The sequence below is a fragment of the Adiantum capillus-veneris genome, chromosome 24 (genome assembly GCF_014529385.1).
Source record: "Adiantum capillus-veneris isolate H3 chromosome 24, ASM1452938v2, whole genome shotgun sequence".
Classification (NCBI taxonomy): Eukaryota; Viridiplantae; Streptophyta; class Polypodiopsida; order Polypodiales; family Pteridaceae; genus Adiantum; species Adiantum capillus-veneris.
Genome location: NC_140954.1, coordinates 85,744,785 through 85,764,155, shown reverse-complemented (window position 1 = coordinate 85,764,155; position 19,371 = coordinate 85,744,785). Strand labels below are relative to the sequence as shown.

Sequence of the window (19,371 nt, the reverse complement as noted above, 5' to 3'; positions counted from 1 at the left end):
CCCTAAATAGTCACCAAATTGTCCTCTACCAATGGGCACTATTCCCAATGGTTCTGGCGTCCGTATGGCTGAAAAACAATCAATTTACAGCGCATACACAGCGCTGAAAACGCACCTGTACGGTGAGGTTATGACCCTCACCTGTGCCTGCTTTGGAGTAGCAATTAGCTAACCCTGTTCTGCTCAATGAGGCTCTTGCCTCAGCACAAAAGCATGAAACCACACAGCTGTACATCAATCAAATGAAGAGTCCTCTTGTGGGGCATCACATAACTCCACGTAGGGGAGAGAGAGAGCACTGAGCAGTCTGTAGTGTGCAGGGCATCACTCCTAGCACCACACTGTACATAGAGTGAAAAGAAAGCACTTCATAGCTCTTAACCTGTGACAGGTTCTCGATGAAGCATCCCCCCAGCATAAATCGAGCACCCCCTCTTCTGCCCTTGACCTGTAATGCATCTGTGAACAAATAGATGCAAAAGGGGAAGATTTCCACAGCTGCCAAAACGTGCGTATCGCTGAAAACGCAGCAAAACAACCCTGTAAACATGCATTTGATGCCTTTCAATGCTGAAAATGAGCTCCTTGGTCCTAGGTAAAGTCATAGGAAGCTCAAAAATAGAGAGAAATGGATGAAAATCATAGTTATCAGCCTCCAATATTGCTCCAAAAAGTCAGTTACGAGTTCTGTTCTCCCAAACTTCGTAAATTGGCCAAAAAGTGCCACCTGGCACTCATACATGCAATTTCCCCACATTGGGCTTCCTGCTTAAAAATCTCTCAACTAGTTCATCAATTGACTTTGCAGCAAAGTAATAAAATGTTCCCCTTGTCAATCTGAAGCTAATGACGCGAATATATTTCGTGGCCCAAAATAGCAGTTCCCTAAATTTTAGGGGATGCTTCCGTTAGGCTCCCACTGGTCTCTGACCATCTATCCTCATTGGGACCGCATCCAAAAGTGCAATGTGGCCCAACTGTCAGATACTTTCTGTCGGTGATCCCACCTTGACTTTATGCCTTTATTGAGTTCACTTCCTAGTATCCACCAACTTGCTAAGTGCGACAGGGGGACCTACATGATCTTGAACTGAGCCTAGACATCCTTTTACTTTACGAGTTCCAGTGCCGACCAAGTTCCCATTTGCGGGTGAAACTACCATTCACATTGGCCATACAATGTCCGACCATTTGCAAGTTCAAAATGAGGGTCTCAAAAATAAAACAAAAATCATTGGAAAGAAACCAACAACTAAGGTTAGCAATTGTTACGTCCTCCTGACAATGGTCATCACTCGAAGCGGAATGGATACTTCGCTTGGAGGTGGTGAGCATGGGAGTGGCGAAGAAGAGTTTTCCTCACCAGGAGGTTTTTCCAACCCTTCCCCATCTACGCCAAGGATTGCACTACCTCCTATGGAGGCTTTCGACACGATGATGATGGACAAGAAGTTAGAACGCGAAGCAAGAAATGCAGAAAGAAAAGCAGAAATCCAACGTGACCACAAAGAAAGAATGGCAACCATAGAGCATGGGCACAACGAAAGGAAAGCCGCCTTGTTCCGATTATTTTCTCAAGTGCAGACACAGATGCAAGAGATTCGGGAAAAGGAGACTCTCTCAATCTCTTCTTCTCCAAAGCATGACACACAGGATTTGCATGATGATAAGCATGAAGAATTGCATGACAATGACAAGCATGATGATTTGCATGATCAAGATGTGATTACTCACAAGCATGATGATTTGCAGGAAAAAGATGTGATTACTCACAAGCATGATGATTTGCACGAAAAAGATGTGATTGTTCACAAGGATGATGGTTTAGTTGATGCTTTTTCTAGCGAAGCTAACCTCGTTGCAGATTCGATCAATCAAGAATAACCGATCTTGGCTTTCGAGTCAAGGTCCAAAGAACCCCCTCAGGAAGAACCGATCTTGGCTCTCGAGCCTAGGTCCAAAGAACCCCCTCAAAAAGAACCGATCTTGGCTCTCGAGTCGAGGTCCAAAGAACCCTCACAGGAAGTACTATGTGTTCGAGTGATTAGTCAGCACGCATTGTTCGAGTATTTCATTCGTGATAGTTTCTTGTATTTTAGTCGGCGTCTTTATGTGATCCCTTTTCATAGGCATGCCATATTGTACGTTGAGCACAATTCACTCATGAATGAGCACGGATGTATGCGGATTTCTCATGAAAAGTATGCATTCAAGGAAGTCGCATTCCATGTCTCTTCCGTGGCATGACACAGTCATAGAAAGAGCACAAGAAAAATTGAGCATCAAGTATCGGCATTTCCATTGTGATTTGCCACAGTTGATTGATTTAGATCAGCAAGTCAAGATTCGACTCCATTGTTTGCGTGTGTTTGATGAACGGTTTGGCACTCCGTCACTTTGTTCATCTACATTGCATGCACAGTCTTTTAGGAAGACGAGATTTTTTCCAGTCACTTTACATGGAATGGATATGTTCATGTTTTTGTGTTAGAAGTGGTTTCAAGAATTTTCAGCCTCGGAGATTCTTGAAGAAGGTAGACGCATGACTATAGACGAAGTGGAAGCATTGAAGATGACTTTGTGTCGCTTTCGGCTCGGCCCAAATAAGAAGACTTTGCAGACCTTTATGAAGTTCAAGTATCGCACGACCCACACATCAAAGTGGGCCGGCGAAGAGTCCTTCCAAGGATTCCGGATGTTATTGGCGATCTCCCTCGACGCCATACAGTTCGGTATTAGTACCTCACTTTGAAAAGGAGGGGATGTCACGTGACACATCCAACCCTATGTGTCCGTGGACAAGCTACAACATGACCAAGGTTCAGTTTAGTCAAGTCAGTCTAGAATAGGAAGTGATCTGGCACCTTTGTGAGTCTGTTCGCAAACCGTGCATGTCCAGACACTTAGATTAGATGCATATCCTCTGGTTGCACACAACATGATCATCAGATTTCCATCAGAACCCATCAAGAGCAGTTTTACAGTGCATAGACCTATTTTCCCTATTTTTGACATTTTTCACTTATTATTTTTAAGTGACTTTTGTTGGAAACTAGGTAGGGCAATTTTGCTAAGTTTGTATATAAGAAAACCTAGCGCTAGCACTTTCTGGTAGAAGAGGCAGCAAGAACCCCGTGTTCATCAGGTAACTTCTCAGCAAGACTCCCCCCCGCTACAACTCTAGCGTTTTCACTCACCTAGAAGGGCTAGCGTTTTTGCATCAGATCAGCCAGCGTTTTTGCATTTGCAGATTCCCGGCGACAGTAGACAACAGATCAGCCCTAGCGTTAGCAGATTCCCCAGAAGACAGCAGATTCCTAGCGTTAGCAGATTTCCACCACAGGAAGCAGAGTTTAGCCTAGCATTTTTGGTTTGCAGATCAGCCTCAGCGTTTTGCAATTCCATCGCAATAGATGCAGCCCTAGGACCAGCGTTTTTAGTTTTCAGCAGTCAGATACCGCAATAGAGTTCCCAAACCTGGCAGATCTCACCTTCCCGCAACAAATCCTCGCCGCACGGTCAGATCCGGCGAAGTTTACAGTTTCAGCCCGGAAAACGCAGATTTCAGCATCTGCGTTTTCAGCATGTCGTCGTCGCATCGTCGCCATCGACATCGTCACTGACATAGAGTCAGAATTCAGCAGATAAAGATTTGCAGATTTCAGCCATTAGCATTTTCAGATTTCAGCCCATTTGGTCGTCGTCCTCATCGTCGTCGACATCGTCGGCAAGTCCAAAGCATTGTAGAGATTTGTGCAATCATAAGTAGACCGCTCTCACCATAGAGGGTGGGGCCTTTGGAGGAGGGTTTGACAACTTTTCTAGTGTCGTATTCTTCTCTCTCTATCTCTCAATCTCAGCACCTTCATTCACAATGTTCACCACTTTGTTTGTGTCCATTGCACTCTCTCACTAAAGAAACGGAAGGCTCTCCCTTCCATAAGTAAAAGGAACCCTTGAGCACAATTCGGAGCACTCATCTTGAGCAAAGTTCAACATTCACTTCCGCTGCACCTTACAAGTCGAAGCTAGACCAAAAACCTCAAGGTGAGTTCCAATATCTGAGGAGTAACTCCTAGGTCCTCCTCCATCCACTTCACATCCAAAGCCAGATAGTTCTTGACTAAGAACCGTCGTTTACTTTACCTTTCTCTTTCCTTTCTTGATGAGTCAGTATCTGTTCCAGAACAAGAATCTCCTCGCTCTCTTCCACTTCACGTTGCTCCTCAGGCTCCCTATCGATTGGCACCTCACGCTTTACAGGTTTCAAAAGACTCACATGAAAAGCATTGCGAATCTTCCAAGTATCTGGCAACTTCAGTCTGAAGGATACATCATTTATCTTCTCTTGAGTCTCGAAAGGGCCATAGTACCGCATTCTTAGCTTTCCGCTCCTTTCCCTTTCGTTTCCTTAGGCATGCTTTCTCAAACCGTAAGAGCACCCAATCATCTTTTTTCACCTGCAAGTTGATTCTTGTCAGCTGCCTTCTTATGTCGTGCTTGATACTTCTCAAGAGCCTCGTGCACCTTGGCAAAAGCAGTATCAAGATCTAGATCATACTGATCTGCTTCAAAAATCTCATCCTTGATTTGGGGAAGTCTTTGATCTACCAACTGATTTTTTCCTTTCTTTCCTTGTGCCCTAGGACCTATTGGTAGCTTCGCTAGCTTCCCTTGTCCGTTGGCAAGTCATTCTCAATCATCGGAACCCTGAGATGCACTATCATCTGATCCCCTTTATTGGGAATCCTCTAATGAACTTGCATCTGGTTCCCTTAGGTCATCGGAACCTTCGGATGTGCTACCATCTGATTCTCCAGAATCTTGTGACAAGCTGTCATCTGATTCCCCTGATTCATTCTTTTCACTAGTGGACTCTTGCCCTATTGAGGTGGATACTATCCTCTCCGTAGAATAAGCCAATGAGCCGGCATGCATTCCAAGTCATTGTTTAGCATGTTCCATAAGTCTCTGAATAGAGTCAGACTTCTGGTTTAGACAATAGTCTCGAATCTCTTTTAGCAAACCACAGTAAAACGCTCAATCTGGTCTCTCAAAGTAATCTTCAGAAATGAAGACACTGGCAAATAAGTATCCCAAAACCTTTGGCAGTAATCATCCAATGTATCTTTCTTAGTCATTCTCAAGTGATGCCAAGCCATGATGACCGTTCTTTCCTATTCATATGATGTCCAAGTTGACGTGATAATTTTCTTGAATTTTAACCACGTCGCAACTGTTGTTGTGCGTAACAACAGAATGTTTGTGCAGTTCCTTTCAGAAAGATACCGCCCTTCGAACCTTGGAGTGTTCTGTGAACCGCTCTCCAGAGAAGGCGATGTCAAATTGTTGTACAGTTTCAAGGGCTCGACGGGTGTCCTGGTAGCCTAAAAACGTCTCGAACCTGACGGCTTGACCCCCTTCTTTGAACTCCTTGGTCTTCTTGCTCATCTGGTCACTATCAGAAAAAGACGAGCTCTCCTCTGAACTGCTAGATGGCCTTGCATGCCCTCTAGACTTTCTCGAAAATCTGCTTTTCTTGCTTTTTCTCCACTTTAAAAATCTTATCTTTGGTGCTCAGAAATGATGGGACCTTCTAAGCACCCTCAACTACCTCAAATGGCGCCTTCCCCATCGAAGAATGAATTGTGTTGTTGTAGGCAAACTCCACCAAGGGCAAATACTTTTCCCATTGAGTCTCCTGATCCGAAATATAAGACTTCAAGAAATCCAAAACCACTGAATTGGCTATCTCAAATTGCCTCTCTGTCTGTGGGTGAAACAAGGGCGAGAACTACAACCGCATACCAATGTTGTCCCAGATTGCCCTCCAAAACAAACTAGTGAATTAGGGAATCTATGTCCGAAACAATGGACTCGAGCATGCCCAAGTAATCGGAAAATCTATGAGACAAACAGTTTCACCAAAGGATTGGGCTTAATTGTCTTCTTTACTGGCATGAAGTGGGCCTCAAAGGTTGTGTAACACACAACATCGTTTTCCTCATCAGATAGCCGTCCCGTATGCTGCAACTGTCTCTCCACTGTATATTCGGTGAGAGATATCTGTAAAATCAAAATTTATGGCGTACTCATCTACCATGTCCTCGAAGCTTCGATGATGTATCGCGAAAATAGACAGAACCAAGGGTTTCTAGACAACGCATCTGCCACTAAATTCTCATGTCTCTGAACATGGACTATCTGGAAATGAACCTATGACAAGATGTTAGCCCACCTCATCTGCCTTTCCAAAAGCTGCTTCAGCGGTAAGTAGCGTTAACTCTGATGGTCTGTGAAGACGGTAAAGTCAGCTCCGAGTAGATAGTGTTGCCACTGCGTAAGTGCATGGATAATTGCCAACAACTTTCTTGTAAATCTGTGCAACCAATTCACGATGTGAAAAAATCCTGCTATTGTAAGCAATGGCATGGCCTTCTTGCATCAATATTGCTCCCAAACTGCGACCACATGCACCACAGTAAACATCAAAGGGCTTTTGCAAGTCTGGAAAAGTCAATACTGGTCCGGTTGTCAACTTTTTCTTGAGAGTCTGAAGGCTACAATCTCTAACCGTCCCCCAATAAAAGGAACCCCTTTCTGAATCAACATATGCAAAGGAGAAGCTATCTCTGCAAATTTTCGAATAAACCGCGGATAATAGGAGCAGAAACCCAAAAAGCTTCAAATTTCATGAACATTCTTGACATCGGGCCAATCACAAATGGTCTCAACATTGGCCGGGCCCATCTTTACACCTTCCGCTATCTTTACACCTTCCGCTGAGACGATGTATCTCGGAAAGTGTATCTCGCCCAAGAAAAACTCGCTCTTTTTCGCATTTACAACCAATATATGTTGCCGCAGTGTCTGGAAAACTTGCAACAGATGGTGTTTGTGCTCTGCCTCACTCTTGGAGAAGACGATGATGTCATCAAAGAAAGTGCCCACAAACAATCGGTACTCTTTGAAAATCCTATCCATCCTATGGTTGAATGTTGTTGGAGCATTCGTAAGGCCAAATGGCATCACCAAATATTTATACAACCTCAAAAGTCGTCCTAAAAGTTGTCTTGTAGACGTCTCTAGGAGCAAATTTGGATATGATGATATCTACTCTTCAAATCAATTCTACTAAAACAAGAGGACCCTTGTGAGAATATCATCGATCCTTGGGATAGGGACTATGTTCTTGATGGTGATTTTATTGAGAGCTCTATAATCAATGCACATTCTCCACGATCCATCTTTCTTTAGTACTCTTTCTTTAGTACTAGCAACACCGGTGAACAGAAAGGTGAAGTGCCTAGGTTGGATGAGACCCTTTTCAAGAAGTTCTTTTACCTTGTTCATTATTTCATCATTTTGAGCTCGGCTAACTCGGTAAGGTAGCCGGTTCAGTGGTGTACTACCGGGAATCATAACAATCATGTGATCTTCAAGATCTGAAAAAGGCAACTCGCCTAGTAAGCCCTCAAGGAAATAGTAAGCCTGAGCTTGCAGAAAATCTTGCCGTTCCTTTTCAAGGTCATACATATTTGACCTTTGATCACATTCAGTTCTTTCAAAAAGCTTGGGTTTCATCAAGTGGGACGGACTCGCCTTTTAGTTTACATCAAGTACAATCTCTTTGCCCTTCTCATTCTTCAAGATGGCTTTCGTTGCCCTATAATCGACCACGGCACTGTTCTTGGGGAACCAAGGGATTCCTCGTAGGACATCACACCCTTCCAAAGGCATGACGTAAAAGTCCTCGTGCCCTAAATACCCCTGACAATGCAAACGTAATATGCCAATGACAGGTGTAATGGCAACATCCCGTCCTATAGAACAACCTCAGCCGATGGCCTTGTTTCCTCGGTTAGACGTAATTCCAAGGCAACCTGCCAGTTCGGTTGAAATGAAGTTGACCTTAGCTTCTCCATCAAAGAAGATAAGGGCTTCCTGGTCTGGCAATTTACGCCATGCTTTGCAAAGCATTTGATCAGGGTCGGTTCTCACCAGTCCAGCTTTCGTCTTTCCTTTTCTTCCGCGCTCTTCAACTGCTCTAAAATTTCTTGGCTTGTCTTCTGGTGGTCCTCTGGTTCTTTTCAAGAACTCTATCCAGCTCTTTCTGCAAGTATAAGTTTCGCTTTTTCTGCACTCATCTGTCCTTTCAGCTTTCCTCCCGACCTGAGAGGAGAATCAATGGCCTTTGCCATCTCGAGTAAATCTCATCAATCGGGTAATCCTTCAGGTGTTTCACAAATCTTGGGTCTCTGAAGTACTTGATCAATCTTTTCACACGTGTCAACCTGCAGTTGACATTTGTACTCTGCTCTGGCAAACTTTTCCGCCAAGAATTTGTCCAAACCTTCATTCTTTTCTTCAGTTCTTGCACCTGATTTCAACTTTTCTTTGCCTACCCACCAAGAGGTGTTATCTCTGTTAGATTCTCCACGAGAACCCATGTGTAATCTCGGGTTCTTTATGGCTTATGCCTTGTGAGATAGAGCGATGAAGACGAGAGCACGCCCAATGAGCGATGAAGTAAGGGTGGAAGTGGCTGATAAGTCCAGGGTTGGGACACGAAGATTCTTTCACATACATTTAAAATCTTGACTGTTCTGTCGTGTTCTCCTCGAGAATCTATGTATCCTACACAAGGGATCGAAACCTCCGTAAAAGAAGAATCTTTCTAACCTGGCTCTGATACCACTGTAACAAGCTTGGACGCTCCAAGCCAAAAATCAATAATACACGAGCAGAAATTCAAAATCACTAAACTTGAAGAGAGGGAGAGAGAGTCGACACGGCCCGACATAGTTCCCTGCACAAAGGTATTGGCCCCAGAGTCTGGCGCTCCTTTCGGTATTTCTTTATCATTAATCATTGCAAAGTACAACTCCCGAGGGAACCTCTGCTCTCACACTCTACGTCTAGATGCTCTGCAGAGTGAGGCCTCAAGGGCTCTTATAAACAATACAAGGATGCCAAAAGCAGAGCCCCAAAAGCAATCAGTTCAAAAGCTTCAAGTACCAAAAGCATTTGGCCCAAAAACTGGCACTCAAAAGCTACTAGCGCAAATCACAGAAGTACAATGTCACATCAGCAACCAGCGTGAATCGCGAAGGCATCCATACGACCTTGCCACATCAGCACATCCACGCGATTTTCTCTTCTCCTTTCTTTTTTTTTATCTGTGTCCCCTGGGCCCCATCAGACAAGACCTCATAAGTTGGGAACAACTTATAAAATTACAGATTTCTTTCGGACACGGACAGAGGAATCGGCCCCACAGTATAGCGGCACCAGAGACACATTGCTTGATCGAGCGATAGAGTTGGGGCGATCCCGTCGCCCCCGAATGAAGGGACCGTCTCGACACCAATGGAGACTACTACAGAGGATCCACACCATACTAGCACGACACAAGAGTCGCTAGAGTACTCACTATGGAGGACATTGATGTTATTCTCGGTCACTGATGTTCCTTTTAGCCTTTATTTTATTTTGTACCCAGACATTGTATTCATAGTTACACAGAACGGGAACGGGGAACGGGAACGGGGGCCTCCGGAACGTTCAAAGAACAAAGTGGACTTGGAACAGCGCAACGGGAACGGGGGCCGGAACAGTGAACCTAAAATATGCCATGGGGAGGCCGGTTTTTGAGACTTGAGAGCTTGGGGGTTTGGATTATCTAGGAGAGGATGGGAAGGATACCCACCTTCCCCCCCAATGAAGCTTGTAAGTTGTGTCATATTGATGGCGCTTGAGACTTGAGCCATATTGATGGCTGCCTGGTCCGCTTGAGCCATATTGATAGCTTTTTCTACATAATAATGAGAATGAAGTATCATTCTAATATTTTTATACAAGAAATAGTCGAGATACAATGGTCCTATAGAAGAGGTAGCCAGGGTCTTCAGAGACGAATAGCAGCTAAGCCAAAAAATTCTTAACCTACTATCCAAAAATAAGTTTAGAATATCGAATAGAGCAAAGTATCAGAAGGTCTTTACCCTTGCAAAAGTAAGTGGCTAGAACCTAAAGACTTTTTCTTTTACTTAGTTTTTCAAATGGTTTTATTATGATCAAAAGGCCATCACCCCTGCTGATCCAAACGTCTAGTGAAAAAAATATATTTTCTTTGTTATCACTTTTTACTTTCTTTTTTTTTTTTAAGTTATTTGAAGTGTGAAAACATCTTATCAAAAAGATATCTTTCAAAAAGAGAACCCACTTTTTAATTATCCATAAAGGCATCAAAAGGCCATTACCCCTTTTGATGCAAGTGGCTAAGCTAAAATTTTGTTCATTCTACCCAACTTGTTAAGCCCACTACTTTGCTAAGCCCAAGTATAAAGTGGAGTGGTTTGCACCAAGTATTGAAAAAAATTTAGTGTAAAGTTTTTTAACATTGCTCAAGATGTTGAAAAAATGACCTAATAGTTAAGTAGGCAAGCTCCATGATCTTAGAAGGCAAAGAGGGAGGACCAAGAATCCTCTTTAACGGCCAAGCCAACATGGCAAAAGACAGCTAGAGTCATCCCCAATGTCATAATACAAAATTTTGAAAGTGCCAAAAACATCTATGTCAAGCAATATCTATAAATCAAACAGTATTTATATCAGATGTTACAGTTTTGTAATCTACAGACACTTGGGCAGTCCAAGCAAATGGACTTTAATGTTCCTCGTTCCGGGATTTCGAAACGGGGAACAAGAAACGGCAACGGGCATGAAACACCATTTCTTGTTACGAATACTCACGTTTGAAACACGGAACGGGGATTCGAAATGGGAAGTTGGAATGGGAATGGGGAACAGAGACCTGAAAATGACCATTCCCTGTAACTATGACTTAATAGCCATAACAAGTATCAAAAAGTAAGTTTATAACTGTCTTTGATTATCAATAGCAACTTGAGTATCAATTACTTACAGCAATGAGAGGTAGGTAGGTAGGTCAAACAGTTTTCTAGAGCTTATATTAGTGATTTCGGTCAAACCACATGAGGTCACTTTTGGCAAATAGTGGTTTTTTACAAAATGTGGAAAAAATACCCATCAACTTTGGTAAGTAAGTATAACCTCCAACGATTTGACTATTCAGGCTTGGTGTACATCGTGTAAAATTATGCTGATTTGTTTGATTAATTTCGATAGAAATATCAACTAGTATAGGCGAACCCCCCTTTTTTTAACCAACCTGAACGAGTATCAGCACCGAACAACAGAAGATCTGCCAGTAGCCTAATGCGACACAATCCATCATAGGCATAAAATCATAAACACGACTGTATTCTCAGTTTCGGCAGGAACCAGAACAGGCAGCAGAGAGAAACCATACCGAGTAGCTTAGAACAACAGTATAACAGAGAAACTTACTCATATAAAGCCAAAAACACGGCACCATTAACCAAATATGACAGTTGTGACAGCCATCAAGCCAAACCCCCCCCCCCCCCCCCCCCCCTTTTTTTAATTTAACCAATAATCCAGGTTTCTGCTCAAATTTTTAACCAAATGATAATCGACAAGCGGTTAGGCACCCACCTAAGAGCCAGCAGGTTGTTCAGTTATTTCCATGATGCAAGATTCAGACCAGCAACACACACGACGACCCTCACTCACTTTCACAGTTTATACAAAGCATATCAAGGCTAAGTGAGGGAGTTAAAACCTCTCACCTGTTTAAATAGGCAACGCCGTCTGCAGGTGAAGTTCCATCGACAACCTCGGGGTGAGCAAAGCCTTCACAGCTGCCAGTGGCAAAATCCCCAAGCAATCCTACACTAGTCACTAGTACTCACAAATGCTCCAGGACAGTAAAATAGGTATAGGTTAAGGAGGGCCACAGGATCGGAGAAAGAGAGGGTGTGTGCGCAAGAGAGAGAACATAGAGAAAATTCAAGAGGGTAGTGCAATAGGAGATGCAGACGAGGAGTCGAGTAACTCAGGGCAGGAAGGGAGACGGTAATAAATGTATGTGTACGCCGCCATAAAGCCAGCCGGGTACCCCATATGTTTCCCTTCAAAGGGTTGCTCTATCAAGCATTCCCATCCAAGTCAGTATCCCCCAAGAGAGTAAATTTCATTACGTAGGAAATTTATCAAGCCAGCAATCACGGGGTAAGGTCCCACCAAGCATCCCCCAAGAGAGTCATAGGTTTTTGAAATATAAGGCCAGGAAAATAATGAGATATTTTGTAGGAAAGTAATCACAGAGAAATAGTATACTGTGTGAGTGTAAGTGTGGATTTTTTTTCCAGTAAAAGGCTGAGGAACTTTCATTAGGTAGGAAATTTATCAGGCCAGCACTCATAAGATAAAAGTGATGTGTGTGTCACTGTGTGTGTCTCATAGTCACAGGGGACGCCCATTTTCAGGCTTCCCGTCCCCACTTGCCGTCCCGCCCTCTATTTTACACTAAAAATTATTTGAGCCCCGTCCCCACTCCTCGGGACGTGTCCCTTGTGACTATGGTGTGTGTGTGTGTGTGTGTGTGTGTGTGTGAGAGAGAGAGAGAGAGAGAGAGAGAGAGAGAGAGAGAGAAGAAGGCTGATTTCTATAACTTGAACAGAACCTCAGAACGCCCAAATGGTGCCGATTCTGAGGGCAAGTATACACTGATTACAAAGCAGGCCCGAAGGCAATAACTCTCCGTAACTGGCCTTATGCACCACAAATAGTTCGTACTTTGAGATACAATCTGAAGTATGACAGCCACAATAACAAGCAGCAAAAGTGACAGACTGAGAGCTGATTGACTAACACATACATTAAAAGCCTATCTGAATCTTCCAAAAAAAAGCACATATACGAAGTCCTTGTTGAGAAGAGTGAAGGATACTGTTGGTAATAAGCAAACAATAAGGCTTACAACGCAAAGCAGCAGTAAATTTAAACTTTCAGCGACAAGGAACATGGAAGAATTATGCAAGTTGCAAAAACACATAATCTATCATGAACAACAAACTTACATTCACTTTTCGTCTTCCAAGCTCTACTGCAGCTGCTAATTTCCGAAGCTGCCACTTCTGCAAATTTACTATCCTGGGCTCCTCAAACTCATCATCACTTGAATCTTCATCGGCATCATCTGCAAGCTCAAAATCTGCTTCTTCCTCATCATCGTCTCTATCTTTTCCTGTTCCATTAAGACCCTTGTCTTGATCATGTTTGCTGTTCCCTTTGGCATTAATACCCTTTTCTTCGTCAACAAGAATACTGTCATCATCATCCGGACCCTGACCTCTCAGCATGTCATTTGACTCATTCGCCTGCTTGTCATCTGTCGTTGCATTTTCGATGTCCTGAAGGAGCGTGTCCAGCTCTTTTTCTAAATTTGCTACATCCTCCTCTGTTATATCTTCCTCGTTACCATCATCTTTGTCATTCTCTAAATCTTTCTCCAATTGCCGAAATAAGGATTCCCATGGATCCTCCTCAACTTTCCTTTTCTTCTTCTGAAAACTCAAACAAAAATCTCTCTCTCTCTCTCTCTCTCTCTCTCTCTCTCTCTCTCTCTCTCTCTCTCTCTCTCTCTCTCTCTCATAACAGGTCTTGAGTTCAACTCCTCGTCGGCTAGATCTTTAAGGTCTCTTGGGATAGTTTCCTACGATGTTAAAACTCTCTTCTTCTTCTTCTCCTCTTTCTCTCTCTCTCTCTCTCTCTCTCTCTCTCTCTCTCTCTCTCTCTCTCTGTGTGTGTGTGTGTGTGTGTGTGTGTGTGCACGCGCGCGTGCGTGCGCAAAGAAAAGGGGCTGATTTCTATTGCATAAATAATCGTCAGAACACCATTTGTCGTCAGAACACCCAAATGGTGCCAATTCTGAGGGCAAGTACAATACTCTTTACAAAGCACGCTCAAAGGTAACACTTGAAAAAACTGTATACAACTAGCCATACGGCAAAACCTAAAAGAACTAAAAAGCTAGGGGAAAAAACTATAAAAGGAGTAAAAAGAGCCCTGGTAAGCAAAGTAGAGGGAGGATGACAACTGCCTCTGAAAGATAGGCACTCCCACCAAAAGCTCACTCTGTAATTGCATACCATAAGCCATAACTACCAAAAAGCCACCAATGGTAGGAGCTCAAAGTCGGGCGACGTTCGCAAACTCGTACCATACGATAACAAAGGCAAGGAGAAATGGGAGGGAGAAGTCGATGAGACTAAGATGATAGAGAAGAAACAACGGACATCACCAAGAGAAGTGCATAAGGTAGCCACAAGTTGACTAGCAAAGTGTCACGTGCACATCTAACCCTATGTGCATGTGACAAGTTGTAACTCCTATTTCTAGGGTTTAGGACAGTTTGTCACAAAGTGATGACGTGGCGGACAGCAGAAACCCTAATTTCTGCCAGAAACCCTAAAATTCCTGCAAACCCTAATTTCTGCCAAAAACCCTAAATTCCGGAAATCGCGGAGGCGGATTATTATAAATAAAAAAAAAAAAAGGAAAATGATGAGCGACGCGAATTTTGCTTTTGCTTTTTTTTATAAAAAAAGAGAAAAGACTCTCTAAGAGAGAGAGAGAGAGAACTGATGCTTTTGATTTTAAAAGCTTTTGGGGCTCTGCTTTTGGGCATCCCTTGTAACCTTTAAATTAGTGGTGAGGGCCTCACTTCTCAGAGCATCTGGACGCAGAGTCTGAGAGTGAAACCCTAACCGCTCTCTTGTACTTTGATGATTGATTAATATAAAAAGAAATACCGAAAGGGGCGCCAGTCTTTGGGGTCAATATCTCTAGGCACGGAACTCCGCCGGGCCAGTGCAAATCTATTGTGATCTGTGAATTGTTTTGAAGTGGTTATTTGGTGCTGTCGCTGTTGATTCTTGACTTGGAGTGTCCAAGTTTGTTACAGTGGTATCAGAGCACGGCCGATTTCTCTTCTACGGGAAATCCGATCCCCGAATTTTTTTTTCCGCGGCACCTATGGCTTCAGGCAATGATCAGTCGACTCCCTTTGCATCTGGAGATGCGGGCTGGGATCACAACGAAGATTCAGGCAGAGAGTATGGCCCGCCTTGGCCTACTTAGGCGGAGCGGCGAGAGATAGAGCGTCGCCAGTTGATCAGCGATGCAACAAAGATGATGCTCAATTTTGCCAAGGACCCGAAGATGGCAAAATATATGAACCAGACCTCTTTGAAAGAGGTACAGATGGAGTAGCAGAGAACCACAACACCACTCCCGAAACCCGCTCTCAAGAAACCTTCTGCCTCCAAGAAATATACAAAGAAGGAACTGGAGAACGTGGTTGATGCACGGATTGCTCAACTTTTTGACAGGCAAAAGAAAGCCAAAAAGCAAGGCAAAGAAACGGAAGAAGCGTGTTCAATTTGAAGGAGTACCCAGTTCTTCTTCTTCTTCTTCAGACAGTTCTTCTAGCTCCTCGGATTCGAGCGAAGAAGACAGAAAAGGTAAAAAGCGAAGCAAGAAGCAACGCTTTGGAAAGGGCAAGGCAAAGAAGGCTAAATCTCGCCCAGAGACTGACAGTTCTACTGAGGACTCGTCTACAGACAACTCAGATTCCGATGACGGAAAGTTTTATGCGAACAAGAAGAATTTTTACAAAGCCAACCAGTATGACTTTCTCGAAGATAAAAGCAAAAAAGTCCGAGAGTTTAAGGAAGGTGGCCACTCGATCAAGTTTGATACTTTTCAGGAGACTCAGATGCTTCGAAGGCTGTGTCTTTGACATCGCTTTCGTGGGAGGACGCTATTCAGAGCACTCCAAAATTCGGAGAGCTGCCTCTTACTTTAAGGGGAATGCTCGTACTTGGTGGTCCACGCTTCTATTAAGCAAGACTATGCCAGTTACATGGCTAAAATTCAAGAGGCTTTTTATTTCTTCTTGGTTGACTCAAGAGTTTGAGCGAGATATACGAGCTGCTTGGAACCATCTCCGGATGACCAAGAGCGATACAGTGAATTCTTATTGTGAAAGATTCTGGAGCTCTTTTCTACCCGCCTCTTCATTCAAGAAGATCTCGTTCAGAGAACAGATTGAGCGGTTTACCTTGGGTCTACCTACAGAGATCCGAAATCACTGCTTGGAACAAAAGTCAGCTTCTGTTCAGGAGTTGATGAGTCATGCGAAGCGGGGCTTTGCCATTCACTCTGGCAGTCTGACCTACCCCACAGATGAGGCCATGACACAACGAGCCGAACAGACTTCTGGGAATGAAAGTAGAATGAAAAAGAGCAACCCAGAGAAAAAAAAGGATGCACGACCGAAGCTTACTCCTGAGGAGAGAGCTCGCTTCATCAGAGAGGGGAAGTGCTTTGGATGCGGGGAACATAGACATATTTCCGCGAAGTGCCCTGATAAGGCACAGAAAGAACAGAATGATAAAGACGACGACAGGTCTGAGAGTTCGAGAGCAGCTGAGGAATGTGGCAGAAAAGGCAGATAGAAAAGTAGAACTGGTACCACATGGCGTGGGACTTGCACCGAATCAAATGAATGAAAGTACAAACTTTGCCGCTTTTTTTGGGGCAAAGTGAAGGATCATGAAGTTCTTTTGAAGGAGCCAAGGCCAACTTCTTTTCACTTGGAATTGGCGGCTCGATTTGGAACTACGCCCCACAGACTGACGCCACAGGCGGAGGTAGTTCAACTGGCACCCGGATGGGATGTTGCCATTACACCGAGCATTGGCAAACTTCGTTTGCAATGATAGGGGTGTTCAGGGCCACGAGTGACGTTCTACTCGGGATCCCTTGGTACCACAAGAACTACGCCGTGGTTGACTATCGGGCCGAGAAAGCGACTTTGATAAATGAAGGGCTTAGAGATTGTACTTGATGAACTTCAGTTTTCTTACTCATTCTTTTGGGAGAACTGAACGATGGATAAAAGTTGAAAATGTTTTGACCTAAAGAAAAGAACGCCAAGATTTTTTTTTCTCCACGCTCATGCCGATTGCTTTTGAGAGGGCCTGAAGATCATACCATTGATCTGATATCTGGAAGCACACCACCGAAATCGGCCACCTTATCGTGTGAGCCGAGTACAGAATGAAAAGATTATGAACTCAGTGAAAGACCTCTTGGAAAAGGGTCTTGTCCAGCCTAGTACTTCACCGTATTGCTCTCCAGTGTTATTGGTTTTGAAGAAAGACGGATCTTGGAGAATGTGCATCGATTATAGCACTCTCAACGAAATCACCATCAAGAACAGATTTCCGATTCCTAGGATCGATGATATACTCGACAGGTTACAGGGATCCTCGTGCTTTAGCAGGATTGACTTGAAGAGTGGATATCATCAGATCAGGATAGCGCCAGGAGATGTCTACAAGACAGCTTTTCGGACGACTTTTGGGTTATTTGAGTTTTTGGTGATGCCTTTTGGCTTAACCAATGCTCCTGCGACATTTAACCGGATGATGGACAAGATTTTTCGAGAGTACAGGCTATTTGGTGGCACTTTCTTTGACGACATCATTGTTTTCTCCAAGAATGAGGCAGAACACAGAGATCATCTGCTTCAAGTCTTTCAGGCATTACGAGATCACACATTAGTGATTAATGCAAAGAAAAGTGAATATTTCCTACTAGAGATACACTTTTTGGGACACATTGTGTCAGCAGCAGGAGTGCGAAGACTATCCGTGATTGGCCCGATTTGAGGAATGTCCATGAAGTTAGAAGCTTCTTGGGAGTGTGTTCGTACTACAGGCGGTTCATACGAAAGTTTGCAGAGGTTGCTTCCCCTTTGCATACCTTGACACAGAAAGGAGTACCTTTTTCATGGGGACCCACAGAGGTGACTGCCTTTCGGACATTGAAAGAGAAATTGACTACGAGACCTATTTTGACTTTGCCGGAATTGCAGAAGTCATTTGAAGTATATTGTGATGCTTGTGGTCGTAGTCTGGGTGCAGTCTTGCTGCAAGAAGGCCATGTCATAGCTTACGAGAGCCGTTTGTTCTCTAGGCCTGAGATGACAGCACAGATTTATGAGAAAGAGCTTTTGGCAGTTATCCATGCTCTTACTCAGTGGCGGCATTACCTACTCGAAGCGGATTTTACTGTCTTTACAGACCATCAGAGTTTGCGCTACTTCTTGTCACAGAAGCAGCTTTCGGAAAAGCAGATGCGGTGGGCAAACATCTTGTCACAGTTCCACTTCAAGATTGTCCATGTGCACGGACAAAAGAATGTGGTGGTAGATGCTTTGTCTCGGAAACCGTTGGTTCTGGCTATTTCCGCGATACATCATAGGAGCTTCGAGGATATGGTCGATCAGAATGCCACAGATACAGATTTTGCAGATATTTTCACACGGATACGGGATGGGGAGACAGTAGCTGGATACTCCCTTCGGGAAGGCTACTTGATGAAAAAGACTATGTTGTGCGTTACACAGCCGTTGAGGGAAAAGGTTATGACTGATTGCCGCTGTCCACCTTTTACGGGTCACCGCGGCATTGCTACCATCATGAAAGGGGTATAGAGAGATTTCTTTTGGCGGAGACTGAAGAAGGATGTGGAAGAGTTTGTGCGCAGTTGCTTGGTATGCCAGAAGGTCAAGTTTGACAGGCATAAGGCACAAGGATTGTTACAGCCTTTACCCATACCCACCCGTCCCTGGGAAAATATTGAAATGGATTTCTTTTTTTTTGATCTCCCGAGAATACAGAATGATCACGATGATTTTCCGATTACATGGCACGCCTGAGACGATTGTCTCCGACAGAGACCCCAGATTTATGAGTTTGTTTTGGAAGGCAATTTTGGGAGAACATTGGCACGCGGTTGCAGTTCTCGTCATCGTTCCACTTGCAGACTGACGGGCAATCTGAGATTGCCAATTCAGTGATTTTAGATTTATTGAAGTCTTGTATCTCGCATCAGAAGACTCAATGGAAAAAGAACTTACCTTTGGTGGAATTTGCCTACAATAACACGATACACTCTTCGACGTCGAAGATGCCATGTGATATTGTTGAAATTGCTGCGAAGGTTCCATCCTTCCTGAGCACGAAAGATTAGAAATTTGAAGCGGATGAATATTCGCGAGATTTGGATACGGCTTTTGCCAAGGTTCGCGAGACTTTGCAGGAGTCTCAAGAACGACAGAAAAAGGCAGTGGATCGCCATCGTCGCGACTGGAAACTGAAGGAGGATGATTGGGTGCTCTTACTTTTGAGAAGGCACGCCTAAGAAAGAAACAGGGAAAGGAGAGGCTTTTTCCAAAGCTTAGTATGTGATACTACGGACCTTTCCAGATTACTGACAAGATAAATGATGTCTCCTTCCGATTGAAACTGCCAGATACTTGGAGGATTCACAATGCATTGCATGTGAGTCTCTTGAACCCTGTTAAGGGTGATGTGCCTGATGATGGGGAGCCTGATGAGCAACCCAAAG

At 43.9% G+C, this 19,371-nt stretch overlaps 1 protein-coding gene across 1 annotated transcript in view; it reads right to left on the bottom strand.

The window, feature by feature from the left end:
* LOC147426705 (uncharacterized) overlaps positions 1-19,371 on the bottom strand; it is a 67,285-nt gene that overhangs the window by 26,865 nt on the left and 21,049 nt on the right. Inside the window, exon 2 of the mRNA XM_086498872.1 lies at positions 12,969-13,454. Coding sequence (XP_086354998.1) covers positions 12,969-13,454 — 486 coding nt within the window. The remainder of the gene's footprint in view (positions 1-12,968; positions 13,455-19,371) is intronic.